The sequence below is a fragment of the Electrophorus electricus genome, chromosome 23, assembly GCF_013358815.1.
Source record: "Electrophorus electricus isolate fEleEle1 chromosome 23, fEleEle1.pri, whole genome shotgun sequence".
Taxonomy (NCBI): Eukaryota; Metazoa; Chordata; class Actinopteri; order Gymnotiformes; family Gymnotidae; genus Electrophorus; species Electrophorus electricus.
Genome location: NC_049557.1, coordinates 7,222,699 through 7,235,987, shown reverse-complemented (window position 1 = coordinate 7,235,987; position 13,289 = coordinate 7,222,699). Strand labels below are relative to the sequence as shown.

The 13,289-nt window shown below is 43.8% G+C and overlaps 1 protein-coding gene across 1 annotated transcript; it reads right to left on the bottom strand.

The window, feature by feature from the left end:
- Positions 1-4,967: 4,967 nt before the first annotated feature.
- On the bottom strand, positions 4,968-12,995 carry wdr6 (WD repeat domain 6). Its single transcript, XM_027007600.2, has 7 exons — positions 12,904-12,995; positions 12,429-12,665; positions 9,434-12,236; positions 9,081-9,158; positions 7,420-7,536; positions 7,212-7,306; positions 4,968-5,598 (listed from the first exon to the last, which is right to left on the bottom strand). The coding sequence occupies exons 2-7, from the start codon at positions 12,520-12,522 to the stop codon at positions 5,069-5,071; spliced, it is 3,717 nt and encodes a 1,238-aa protein (XP_026863401.2). The 5' UTR covers positions 12,523-12,665; positions 12,904-12,995; the 3' UTR covers positions 4,968-5,068.
- Positions 12,996-13,289: the final 294 nt, after the last annotated feature.

Here is a 13,289-nt window from a genome sequence, read left to right as displayed (position 1 = left end):
GACAGCATAGCTAATTAAGGATGAAAGCAGGACACAGTTAATATGATAAATTTTTTGGATTTCTTATTAAAAGTCAATTAATTATTAAGTTAATTATTCTTTGAACATGGTTGAGAAATCACAATTAAGATTAATCTCCCTCTTGACTTAATTACATTGAGAAAGTAAGCCACAAGCTTCTCCTGTCAGTTCTCTGATCTAGGAATCACTGGCTCAGCATGGAAAAGGTTTGAGTCCAACTGGAGTGTACAATTGTTCCACAAGACACTGGGTGCCCTTTTCTCTTTACACTCGCTCTCTTGGTGATATAATTTCCTCCAATGGATACTCCTGCCATTGCTATGCCGATGATAACCAACTAATCCTGTCTTTTCCACCTTCTGACATGCAGGTTTCTCTTTGAATCTCAGCGTGTTTGAGCAACATCTCATCATGGATGGCAGGCAATCACAATAACTTACAATAACCTTCAGGCCATTTGGATAACATAATAAAAACCTTAAACCCAGTAATTGACTTGTAATACTATAATATTACAACTGAGCAAATATAAATATTTGTTTAGCAAACGATCCTCTTTATTTTTTTAAGATATATATTTAGTATCTGCATCAGAGTACCCTGAATTTACGTATAAAGTAAATATAACCAGAACGTGTGATTATATTAGACCCGATTTAGGTTCAGACGCCAGAGGGCGCCCGCGAGAGCACCATCAATGAATGAGGTGAAAGAATCTAAACGGCTAAAAACGAAAGATTAAAATAGTTTCTTACTACTTGGCCGGAATCTTCCTTTAATTTTGGAAAGTATAAGTGTGTATTACACTAAAAAATTAAAGGAAATGTACCTTTATATTTCCTTTTTTGCTATTCCGGCGTCCGCTCAGACACCCATTAGTACTCGTTAGCAGAAATGTTAACGCGTCATACGGCCCATCCCGTTTGCTGGGCGAACGTGTGGTAGTATTCAAAATGTCTGCCGTTTGACCGGCCAGAGGGTTTCATTTCCACATATTCTAACTACATAGCTAGAATCTTAGTGTTTATTGTGGGGAATTGTCCGGTTTGCAACGAGGATAATGCTAGCCTAGCTTGAATGAGTAATCTTATCTCAGCCAGGCTTGAACGGTGAACAGATTTCCCGTGTCACCTTGGGTGCCTATGAGCGTGAAATCGGATAAATGTTTTATGGTTTATTGCTAGCTGATGTTCTCTCCACCACAAATAGTACAAGGCTTTCGGTTTTTTAAGTCCAGCAATTAGATTCCAGTTTCCCCTCTGGTCACTGGGCCAAGTTATGTGATTTTGGAAAATAAATTGTGTGAGACACTGAGGCACAGCGATTTTGGGATGAGCTAGAGAAGGGTAATTGGGATACTATATTGAGGGGCTGATATGTGCAGTACTCAATCGTGTGATTAAATTTTGCTTTGTAGTTTGAATTATTGGATGGATTTGTTAATTTAGCTTATGATTGATTTACATGTTCTACTGAGATTTGAGTGACTGGTTAGTAGTACTGCTCATCAGAAACTAAGCCAGCCATTTGATGTAGGTTTTTTAAGGGCAGTCAGTAAATGTATACCATTTTATATACTCTTTTATTTTCTAACAAAGCCTGTGGTTACCTTTTTTAAAAGGGAGTAAGATGATCTTAGGACTGCCTTGTTATTGCTGTATATATGAGAATTCCAGCAGTCAAAGGTCACTAATATACTAAAGCTCAAATGTGCCCATATCAGCACATTTGATATCCCCAGGCAAGCATAGTAACCTTTGGAAAAGTAAATAATATCTAATAATGTGTGAGGCATCACAGTTAAATAAAAGGCACCTTACTTTGCCAAGACATTTATCCATATGATGTGTAATTTAAATTACCCTTAAATGTATTAAAATGCAGATTGACTTTTCAAGCACTCTAGAGAAACCTCTTGTTACATTACTGCCAACCTGATTATTTTGCATATTATTTCATCTCCTTAACAAATCCAGGCTGTATGCTTCCTGGCTGTGGCCTTAACCAATAGAAGAGAAAAAATATAATAACAACAAAAGAAAACTACATTTGGTGTTCTCTATTGTCCACAATTACGCCCACACACCTTCTAAGCAAGCATTCCTGCTCCTGAAAAAGAATGTGATGTAAGGACACAAAAGCAATTGCTAATATATTTCCATTGCTAGGAATAAGTCTTTGCTAAGAATAAGAAAAAAGGAAACTGTCCTAGCTTTCTAAAATAACTGCTGACTTCTTCTAGTGGGGCAGCTAGGCCTAATTTATTTAGGCTTCCAGTTTTATGAAAGTATCAGTCAAAAGCTGTTCAAAAACTATGAGAAACATGCCAGGATTACCTCTGAGTCAACAATATTACTAACAAGTATATTAGTAACAATTTATATGTTTTGGTAGGACTACATGTAGGATACATTTGATATATAAGTACTATATATGGGTTTTGTGCCCATTCATTACTAGCCTTGGCTTTAAAGTCTTCTCTACAAGCTGACCATCATTGCTCACACTTCTTCCACAGTACTCAAGCAGTGGCATTAAAACTTGGTGACCATTACACAAACAAGACTGTGCTGACAGGACGCATTAACTGGCATTCATCTGTAGTCATCTCTGCAATTATTGGTTAAGTGTTGCCTCATTCTCCGCCACAGCTGGCCCCCAGGCTGATGTGGAAGCAAAATGTGGAAACGAACTCTGTGAGAGATATTCTTAGTTCTGGCCAACATGAACAGCATTTGAGCATCATAGCACCCCCTAATGGTCACATGGTGAGTTTGTCTTACAAGTGTACAGTTAAAAGGGGAAAAGAATTATGGAAAAAAACAAACAAACGACAGACTAGACTTTAAAATGCAAGGAGCACATACCAGTTAAGGTGTAATATGAGTCCAAGTAGCAAGGCTAATTTAGGATTGGTGTAATTGTCTGATCATTTGCTGAATCTAATGAAAACAGTGTGTCCACTCAGTACTGCATCTTCCTCAGCAGTACGACGACATCTCGCAGTCGATCTGCTTGACTTCGTTCAGACTGATGGAGTGGCAGCTCAAAAAAAGAAAACGTAAAGCTTCTTGAAAAGCTGAGGTTTGTGATTTGGCGCAGTGGAGGCAGGCGTGGAGGCCTTGGGGGACGCCCGGGTGGGAGGAGCCGGCGCCTCACCCGAATATTCCGCCCAGTTTCAGGTTGGGCGTCTTTGATTGGCTGTGTTGGAAGTGGGAGGGGATCAGCTGACGTAACTGGTGCAGAGGGTCCAGGGGGAGGAGGACGGGGAATGTTGATGAAGGATTCTGAGTGCAAGGATCCTTCCCAGGGTGCAACGCTGTCTGAAATAGCAGCAGAGAGGGGAGCGTGGACACGCTTCTTCCTAACCTGAGAGGGGCGCTCAATAGTGGAGATGACCGATCTCTCGGCTGGACGCAAAGAAGAACATTAAAAAATTATGTTGCATAAAACATAATTAAAAAATTACAGCATTAGAACTGGGTGATTATTTGGTCACTGGTGATTATTTTGTACATGTGTTCACGTTGTTACATGATGAGTTCGAGTGTTTGCGTGTTCAAAGGACAAATATGAAGGTAAACAAACCCTTCATGCACTTCACCTGAGAAGCCCATTAGCAGGCTATCAGATAAACTGGTTATTTAAATTAGCTTATTAAGTAGCCCAACAAAATTATCTTTACTCTAAAATTCACAATATGTAGGCATAATAATAACAACAACAGATCACAAATATCGCATTGTGTCCCTTGATTTATTATGATCAGATGAACAAGGAATACTAATTATACATTGTAAATAGCTTTTAAAACAAGATCTAACTTTTAGAAAATATCAAAGCAATAATAAAGGATTTCATATACCTGCAGCCCTAGTTTCTGAAGAGCCAATAATAGGCAGTGTCTCTTTTGGCAAGAGCCTACCACCAACCTAAGGGGTGACATCACACACAATTCTGTCCTAGAGTCATCCATTGTATATGGATGTGCAGAAGTGTGGCGTTTTACTTGTCGAAATGTATAGTTACGTGTGGTAAAGTATGTGCATGAGTAATGTGTTTGAGAGTGAGTCATTACCTCTATGGCAGTGGGGATATTTTTGCCCATCTTCTGCTTGAGTTTGTGTGGAGTTCTCTTGCTTTTCTCACTTTGATAGGACTCTTTTTTCAAAGCTTTGCTGAAATATGACATCCTTCCTTCCATATCACATTCATCCCACCATACACAAACTGCTAAAGCACAAGATACTGGTATCATAGTATTTAGAATAGAATTCCTGAAAAGCTACACACAGTCAGGCAAAAGTATAGAGCTTCTAAAAAAAGATTCAAAGACACACTGGAAAAAGAAACAAAACACAAACTTACACACTTTGTTACACACACTTTTGTCTTTCAATACCTCAATTCCTCTTCACTCTACGCAGTCCTGAGTGTTCACACCCTCCTCATAGAATCTCATTCTCAACCTTTTACCATAAGTGATTATTCTTTGGTTATTTTCATGGCATTTAGCTGAAGAAACAAACATTCTCCATCTGTGCCTGCTCAATAACTCAGTAAACCAGCACTACGTATGTGTGCGCATAAGGCGCTTCAAAAGACGGAATTTTTTATCCTCTCAATTCTCTCTTTCGTTCTGTCATGTGCCCATTAAAGTGTAGGGCAGCAAGTACATGAACAAAATGGAATCTGATAGGAGAGTGAAATATTAATGCACACCCAAGCAGCTCCACCCCCGGCCCTTGTCAAACACATACTCATACATGTATGCACACATGCACAAAGACAAACACATGCATGTATATCTTTTTGCACAAACATGCATATTATCCTAAAGTCCTCAGGTCAAAATGCAGATCTTCTGACCTACACTACAAGCGCTCATAATGTAAGAACACAAAAAAATACTATTTTTTCATTTAAAAGACACAGGAGATCATGAATTAAATTATTAAGGAAATTTTATTTTTATCATTAAAATCTTTGCATAAAAAATTCCGTTGGATTATGCTCGGGCAGTTCTGCAAATCAAATGAGAGCTTAATTAAATGAAATGGTCTGCAATCACGCTCTTTCTTCCATATCCTGTTCCCATTCTCCTCATGTCTTCTTTCTTATGTTCCATTACCTTCACAAGCTGCAAGCCCTGCCCACACACCACCACATAGGCCCCACCCTCCCTCTGCCACGCCCACAGCCCTGCAGCATCTGCAGTGTGTGAGAACATCGTCGCGTGGTGGTGAAGTCCATCACCACATAAGCACCACACGCACACACGCTGGTCTGGGGAGACAGATACCAGCCTTCCAGGACTTGGAGCACTTAGGGCAGTCAGAGGAGCAGAGTGTGCTAATGGTACTGACCAAAGAGAAAGCAGCTGTGGAAACACGCCACCTGATTCCTTATGATGTAATAGGAGTCTGATCTTCATTACAGACAATTGTCCATCATCACCACCACTAGCCAAACTGATGATATCTTCACCTGTGTGTCCTGCTTCTGGATATTTTGATAGAATGAGTGTGTTCACTCCACTTTGATGGACGGGGATAGTGGAGCAAGGAGCAGATGGATCTAAAAAACACACATACACATCAGCTTCTGTGTAACTGGACAAAGACGGTTGCTGCTGTTACTCGGGCTCTGTGCGCCATTGAAATGTTAGAACCAAAATGCCACAGAGCCTATGGGGTTAATGTGCAGGCTGCAAGGCAGTGGTAGCTCAATGGTTAAGTTGGCAAGGCATTGGAAGGTTGTTAGTTCACACCCCTGAGCAAAACCATTAACCATCAACTGCTCAAATTGTACTCAGTCACAATTGTAAGTCGCTTTGCATAAAAGCATATGCTAAATGCTGCAAATGTCAGTTTTAATGCAATTAAGCTGCAAGTTCAGGTCATTGCACTGCTACAAGGTGAGTGTCTCCTGAGTTTCACTCCACCACAGTTGTCCAATGTCAATAAAGACAACAAAGCTAGCTCTGCTTGCACCATGCACATGCCGCCTTGTTTCATCGGAGAGAAGTGGGTCTTTTGCTTTCTCCACACTTAGCTCCTCGCACCTCCCACACAGGGTTACTTAAATTATTCAGGATTGAAATTTTCATCCAGTTGTTCATCTAGTATAAGTGTGAAAGTTAACATTTTTACACTTCAAGCTCACAGTCTCGTTTCATACCCAATACTCTCAAGTACTGAGCCAAAAACAAAAACCCTTGTCATTCCATTTAAAGACTGCACTGTACATTAAATCTGAATTTCTGTGAATATAAACATAAACTCTAAGACATACACAACCTGATGGGTATGTCAGGAAGCAAGCAAAAATATTTACTCCCTTTAAAATGGCCAGTAGAAAGGCTTCAAAATAAATCTTTTATCTATAGTACACTACACTTTGACTCACAAAGAGAATCCTTAGAACATCTGGGGTTATAAAAGATGAAACTGTAACAAAAATTCCTTACTGTATCAGGGCTTAAGGTCACAGTCAGAAGGAAACTCCACCACTGAATTTTCTAAAAGTCTGACGTTATCTATACTAATTGAATGATTTAGGAAAATATCAAAACGTTGCATTCTAATGTAAGTAATTAAAGTCAAGATTGTCCTGGCCCGGGTGAGGTAAATGAATCTGTACCAACCTGAGACCTGAGACACCTATGTGACAGAGCTACCAAAGGTCAACAACCTAGAAAAGTGATTTGGAGAATATAGCCCCGAAAACACAATACCCTCACACATAATGCCCTCAATTCAGCAAGTCAGTATAAACTCAAATCCTCAGGAGAAAACAATAGTATTCAGGTTAACTTTGCAGACAGGTTAAGTCAGTAAAGAAAGAGATGAAATAGTTTACATGAACCACTTGAGTTACTCCTCAATTCAAGACATTAAATTTAAATTTCCTGATTTTCTGGGTTTATGTATCCATATTATTATTATTATTAGTTACGTTTATGTAGCGGATGCTTTACAGACGGATACAATCACTTACACACACACTGATGAGAAGCAGCAGCCAATTTGCACATATACATAAAGCTTCTTAAGTGCTGATGGGAAGTCACCTTATGTCTTTCATATCCCAAAATATACAAATATGTATATGCAGCTGATCCTAGACCAGCACTCATATTGTGTGCATTTTATGGATATAGCTGCAGTTCTAACAGTCTTCTGACTCACATTGCCAGCTGTCCTTGGATTTACTGTTCATTACTGCACTCAGATCCCACAGCGCTACAGCACCATCTGTAGCCCCACTGAACAACACCACATGCCTGTGGCGGGTGGGAGGGAGAGACACAGAAAGTCACCAAGTGATCAAAAAGAAAAAACAAAAAAACCAAAACACCAATCACTAGCAATGTGCTCCTTTCTATCACTGCCTTACCATTGGCCCTGTGCATCCTCCAGCCTATAGGAGGCAACACTGAGCACACAGCGCTGGTGATAAAAAGTCTCCCATAGCAGTTCAATCTTCCTACAGTCCTCTTTCACAGAGAAAAGCCTGAGAGGGAGGGAAATTGTGTGAGAGTGGGCGACAGGACGATGATATTGTGTATGAGCGTGTTTGTGTGAAGGTTGGGACGTGTGCGTGGGGGGGGGGGTGTCATGTGTGTGAGTGTGTGTATGGGGAGAGGTATGATGGTGTGTGTGTGTTTGTATGTGAGGGGGTAAGATATTGTGTGTGTTTGTGTAATGGGATATGATATTTTGTCAGTGGCATCCTGCTATGGAACAATGAAATTATACTGAAAAATATACACCCTCTGGCCAAAAAAGGTCACACACACTATTATTTCGTTGGACCACCTTTAGCTTTGATTCACCGTGGCATCATTTCCACAAGCTTCTGCAATGTCACAACATTTATTTGTCTCCAGAGTGGCATTAATTCCCCCCCAAGATCTTGTAGTGATTATGGGAGATTTGGACCACGGCGCAGTCTTCTCCAGTACATCCCAAAGATTTTGCAATGGGGTTCAGGTCTGGACTCTGTGGTGGCCAATCCATGTGTGAAAATTATGTTTCATGCTCCCTGAACCACTCTTTCACAATTATACTGGTCCTTCAGTATATTCAGATAGTCAGCTGACCTCATTTTTGGGCACATAACATTGCTGAACCTGACCAAATGCAGCAACCCCAGATCATAGCACTGCCCCCACAGGCTTGTACGGTAGGCACTAGGTATGATGGGTGCATCACTTCAGCCGCCTCTCTTCTTACCCTGATGTGCCCATCACTCTGGAACAGGGTAAATCTGGACTCATCAGACCACATGACCTTCCATTGCTCCAGAGTCCAGTCTTTATGCTCTCTAGCAAACTGAAGCCGTTTTTGCCGGTTAGCCTCACTGACAAGTGGTTTTCTTAAGGCTGCACAGCTGTTTAGTCCCAATCCCTTGAGTTCCCTTCGCATTGTGTGTGGAAATGCTCTTACTTTCACTATTAAACATATCCCCGAGTTCTACTGTTGTTTTTCTACGATTTGATTTCACCACACGTTTAAGTGATCGCTGATCAAGACCATTCAACATTTTTTTCCGACCACATTCCTTCCTCGAATATGGTTTTGTTTCCCCACTGTCCTTCCACTTTTTAATAATGCGTTGGACGGTTCTCAACCTGATTTTACTAGTTTCAGTAATCTCCTTAGATGTTTTCTCTGTTTGATGCATTCCAATAATTTGACCCTTCTGAAACAGATCAACATCTTTTCCACCACCACAGGACGTGTCTTTCCACATGGTTGTTTAACAAATGCGAAGCCACTCACTGCATCAGTTAGGGTTCAATAACTTGTTGCCAGCTGAAACATAATCACCCATGCAGTAATTATCCAATGGGAGGCTCTTACCTATTTGCTTAGTTAAATCCAGGTGGTGACCTTTTTTTGGCCAGGCAGTGTATATCATTTAACTGGATTCACTTTTATACTGGCTTTATGTTATAGTATTTCACTGTTTCACACACACACACACACACACACACACACACACACACACACACACACACACACACACACACACAGACAGAGCGAGAAACTCACCTTAATGCTCCATCACTGCAGGCAAGTGCCAGGAGGACCTCCTCTATGTCATCACGTAGTACTGTCATTGACATGTACCTGCATATCAGCACAACAATGCCACTAACAGAACTGTCCCATTCAAACACTGTGATGGATTAAGGTTTGGATGAGACAATGAAATCCTCATCACCTACTCATAATGTTAACACGCCCCCTAGTGGTTACTTTCAGATAATACATCAAATACCAGCAAAGCTAGCAGTCGGAAGTTCAAATCAACATGCAAATCCTGCATACATGAGAGAAATATTGCATCTGTTATTTATGCTAATCGTTGAAGGGCTTCTATATTTTTAAAAACACAAACAGACCTCGTCTCAGGGTTCATTTTCACAGTCTTATGTCGATTCCGTCTTCTCTCCCAGTGCTCGTCCAAACGGTGGCCGGCAATTTGAGTCACCTGACAGATGGGATAGCTTAATTGCTCATCCCAGCCAATCAGGAGCCGGTAGCACTGTAGCTGGGCCCGCCCCCCAGCAGAAAACAGCATGGCTGAGAAAGCGCAGGATGCATCTATTTGCCTGTCACCCTTTCCTTCATCCTTTGCTGTTCTTCTGACTGCAGCCAGTGTCCGAACGTTCGAGATGTGGTCATTGATAACAGCAAGCACTTTCATTGCACCCTGCTTGGGTTCGATAGTGAGAATGGTCACCGTGGTATCCTCACCAGCCGTGACCAGCACCTCCCACACTTTAGGTGAAACCCCGCCCCTGGAAACACCGCCAAGGTGGCAAATACACCCCAGACCCCGGCCGTGAAGCCCCTCCCTTAGGGTATGCCCTCCTATGTCAGCTGGAGTGGAAGTTAAGGAACGAGATGCCAAAACATCCCCTTGTTTGATGAAGACCAGGGTGCCTTGGCTGAGTGTGTGGCTGGATGGCTGTGTTTGAGAAGGTGGGGTATAAGCCCAGGACCTGTGTCCTCCTCCACAGGCCACAGAGAACAGCTTCTCCTGCCTCAGTGGATCCCACAAAGCAAACTGGACAGAGTGGAAGCCAGCCATTACAAAGCGGGCTTCCGCTAGCCCTTCGCTCACAACCTCTCCCATTCTGTCTGTCACTTCTGCCTCTTCACACAATTCATCCTTATTTCGGCCTCTTTCTTCTCCATCATCTCCTTCGTTCCCTAGCACTCTTTCTCTCATTTTTTCCTCCTCTTCTTCCTCACACTCTTCTTCACTGGTCTCCCGAGCATCGGTGTGCGGTTCCGGTCCGCCGGCGTCCAGGAACAGGATCTTTTCTAGCCACTCCATCCCCCTGCATGCACGGACAGCTCGGCGCACATACAGAGTGTTGCCGTTTACCATCAGAACCCGCACATACCCATCCCGGCCGGTGCTGTAACACACACGCTGGCGCTCACACACGCTCGTCACACCTTGCTTCCCATGGATGCCGAACAGCATGCTGACAGGGGAGAGAGGAGCAGCGATGTGATCCCCGCCACTCCATGGCCCCATGCGCCACCTTTCTCCCGCAGACCTTCCAGCATCTTCTTCCCTGTGCTCCCAATCACATCCCTCTTCGGCATTCTTTCCCCCCTCTCTTCCCTCTTCAACCTTCCTGTCTCCCTCTTTCTCTCTGTAAAGCAGCAACGAGCCACGGCGGTCGCCACACACCCACAGCACCCCCTTTCTGCACGGCAGTGTGACTGCGGCGGTGAGCCAGCGTTTGGCGCAAGGCGGCAGCAGGAACGCCGTCAGCTTCTCCACCCGCAGAACCAGCCCCATCTCATCCTCCATCTCCACCCACACCATCCATCTAGAAACCAGCCCTTCTGAACCAGAAGCTAGGAGGCACAAACCATGACCTGCACCCTGTCCTTCCACCCACTGTAAAGAGTGGATCTTCCCCTTACCTGCCTGCAGTAGCATGCCTGAGTTAGGCTGGCACAGAGAAAACACCCAGATACCTCCACTAAGGTTACCCACCGCGCACAACCATACTCCCATGCCAGAAATGGAATCCTGAAATCGGATGCTTGCTACTTCCATCACACAATACGACTGGAATTCCAGACCACCATTCCATATCGGCTCCCACCATCCATCTTGATGCAAAAGCACTTCGCCCTGGTCGGTGCAGACGAGAACAGAATCACACTCTCCTACTAAACGCACCACCTTAGGACACCCTCTCCCTGTAAACCTCAAATCAATCTGGGTCTCGCCCCCTTTTTTCTCTTTCTCCGGTTCATTCCCCTCAGCCAGCCTCCATACACATATTCCTCCATCAGCCCCTCCTGTAGCCACCCAGCCACCTCCACCTCCTGCCTGTCCCTTACTGACAGCCAGTGCCCTGATTCCACCTGCCCTATGACCTTTAAATGTTCTTCCCACTCTGCCCTCTGCCCCCCACTCCCACAGCAGGCAGGACCCATCTTCTCCAGCGCTGAACACACGACCAGGTGTGAGTCTGACACAGAACACCCGGGCCTGGTGCCCATAGAGCACTCGCAGGCATGTAGGTGAATCTTCTCCACACCCTCCATCTCCGCCCAGCCGGCCCACGTGCCACATACGAACGCTGCGGTCATCTGAGGCAGAAGCCAGCCACCCGGAGCTCTGGAGGTAGCACAGGCTGAAAATCACGCCGCTGTGCCCCAGCAAACGTCTCTCAACTTTGGACTGCTCGTTCACTTTGGTCCCCACTGGTCTCCATAGCACCAGCTGGTTGAAGACAGTCCCTCCCACCAGTACTGAAGTTTCCCAGCTTGGACCAATCAGAAGTGCAGAGTAGAGAAGGCACACTTCCACGCATGAACAGAAGGCTAGGATGTTTCCAGAATCCGGCTCTAGAAGCAGTACAGCATTATGAGCAAGAGATACACCTAGTAATGGGTGGACCTCTTCCTTCAACCAAGAAACATCCAGCACCCAATCCTGGAGCTCCAAGAGAGGGCCAACTACCTCCAAGCCATGTCCATGAGGCATGACACTAATAAGACGAACACCTTTTCCACCAAAAACTACTAGCTCTGCCTCTTCGTTACCATCATCTTTATTTGGTTGCTTGGCCCGTATCCCATGGATATAGTAGTTATGGAGAACACTGAGTGAGGCGCAGTGTCTAGGTGAAGCTTGGAGACAGAAGACGGACAGGACTGGTCCATCACCTGGAAGGGTAAAAAAAAAAAAAAAAAAAAAAGTATATTAGTTGAAGTGGGAAAGCGCGCGCGCGCGCACACACACACACAGGCAAACGTTACTAGCATTACAAATTAAATAAAAATCGACAAAAATCGAAAAGAAAATTCTAGGCAAAATCACGGCGTTTATTTCTGACCCACGTGTATAAAGTAAGTCACCTGTCAGAAGACAGTCATCTCCAAGAAACTCCAGAGCAGTCACCGGTGCCACGAGCACAGAGCTCTCCAGAACGCTCGAGCTGTCTGACGTCATCTCGCAGCTCGCGCAGAGTTAGTTGCCCTCAACTCTCCGGGTGTTCGCACGCCGTGGTTCTGGTCCCCATGCTGATTTTGGGAAACCCAGCCCTGTGTTGCGTTTACGGTAACACCAGAACTGACGCTTTTAGTCTGTACTCTCTGTAAAGAAAGTAATCAGCAATCATGTACATCAGTTACGGACAACAAACTCGTCCGCTACCATATTATCGCAAATCGGTTAAGACATGACTAGCTTAGCCAGGTCGGCTAACCTACAGTGTCTAAGGCAAAATAATCTGATATGGTGCCGTTATTTTTGTATGTTTACTTGTGGTACGAGGCACTGACAACATACGAATATGAATATGCCGAATTCTATAGTATAGCTAATCCTAACCTTTCTTCTGTCCTATCAAGCGTGTTTTCATTGCATGCATGTGTGCTTCTCTGGGTTTCTTCCGCACTGAGAGTCGCTCCTGGCCAACCACAGGGTGCAATACTGCACCGGTCGCTCGGTAGGCAGCAAGAAATCTACTGGACGCCCTGCATCTTAATAAAACAGTAGCGATGGCGTTTTACACACACAGGATGACTTTACGTGTCTGTTCATTCAAACATCACGTACTCTGTGAAAGTCAGAGCTTTCAAATCACCACATAATGTATGTATTTTTTTTAGCCGCCTTGCTTGCACGTATTTTACAGTGCGTCTGAATAATGCGGTACGGAAAAAAGAAGTTGATGTTCAAATACTTATTTCCGGAGAATGTCTAGGGAGTTTGTG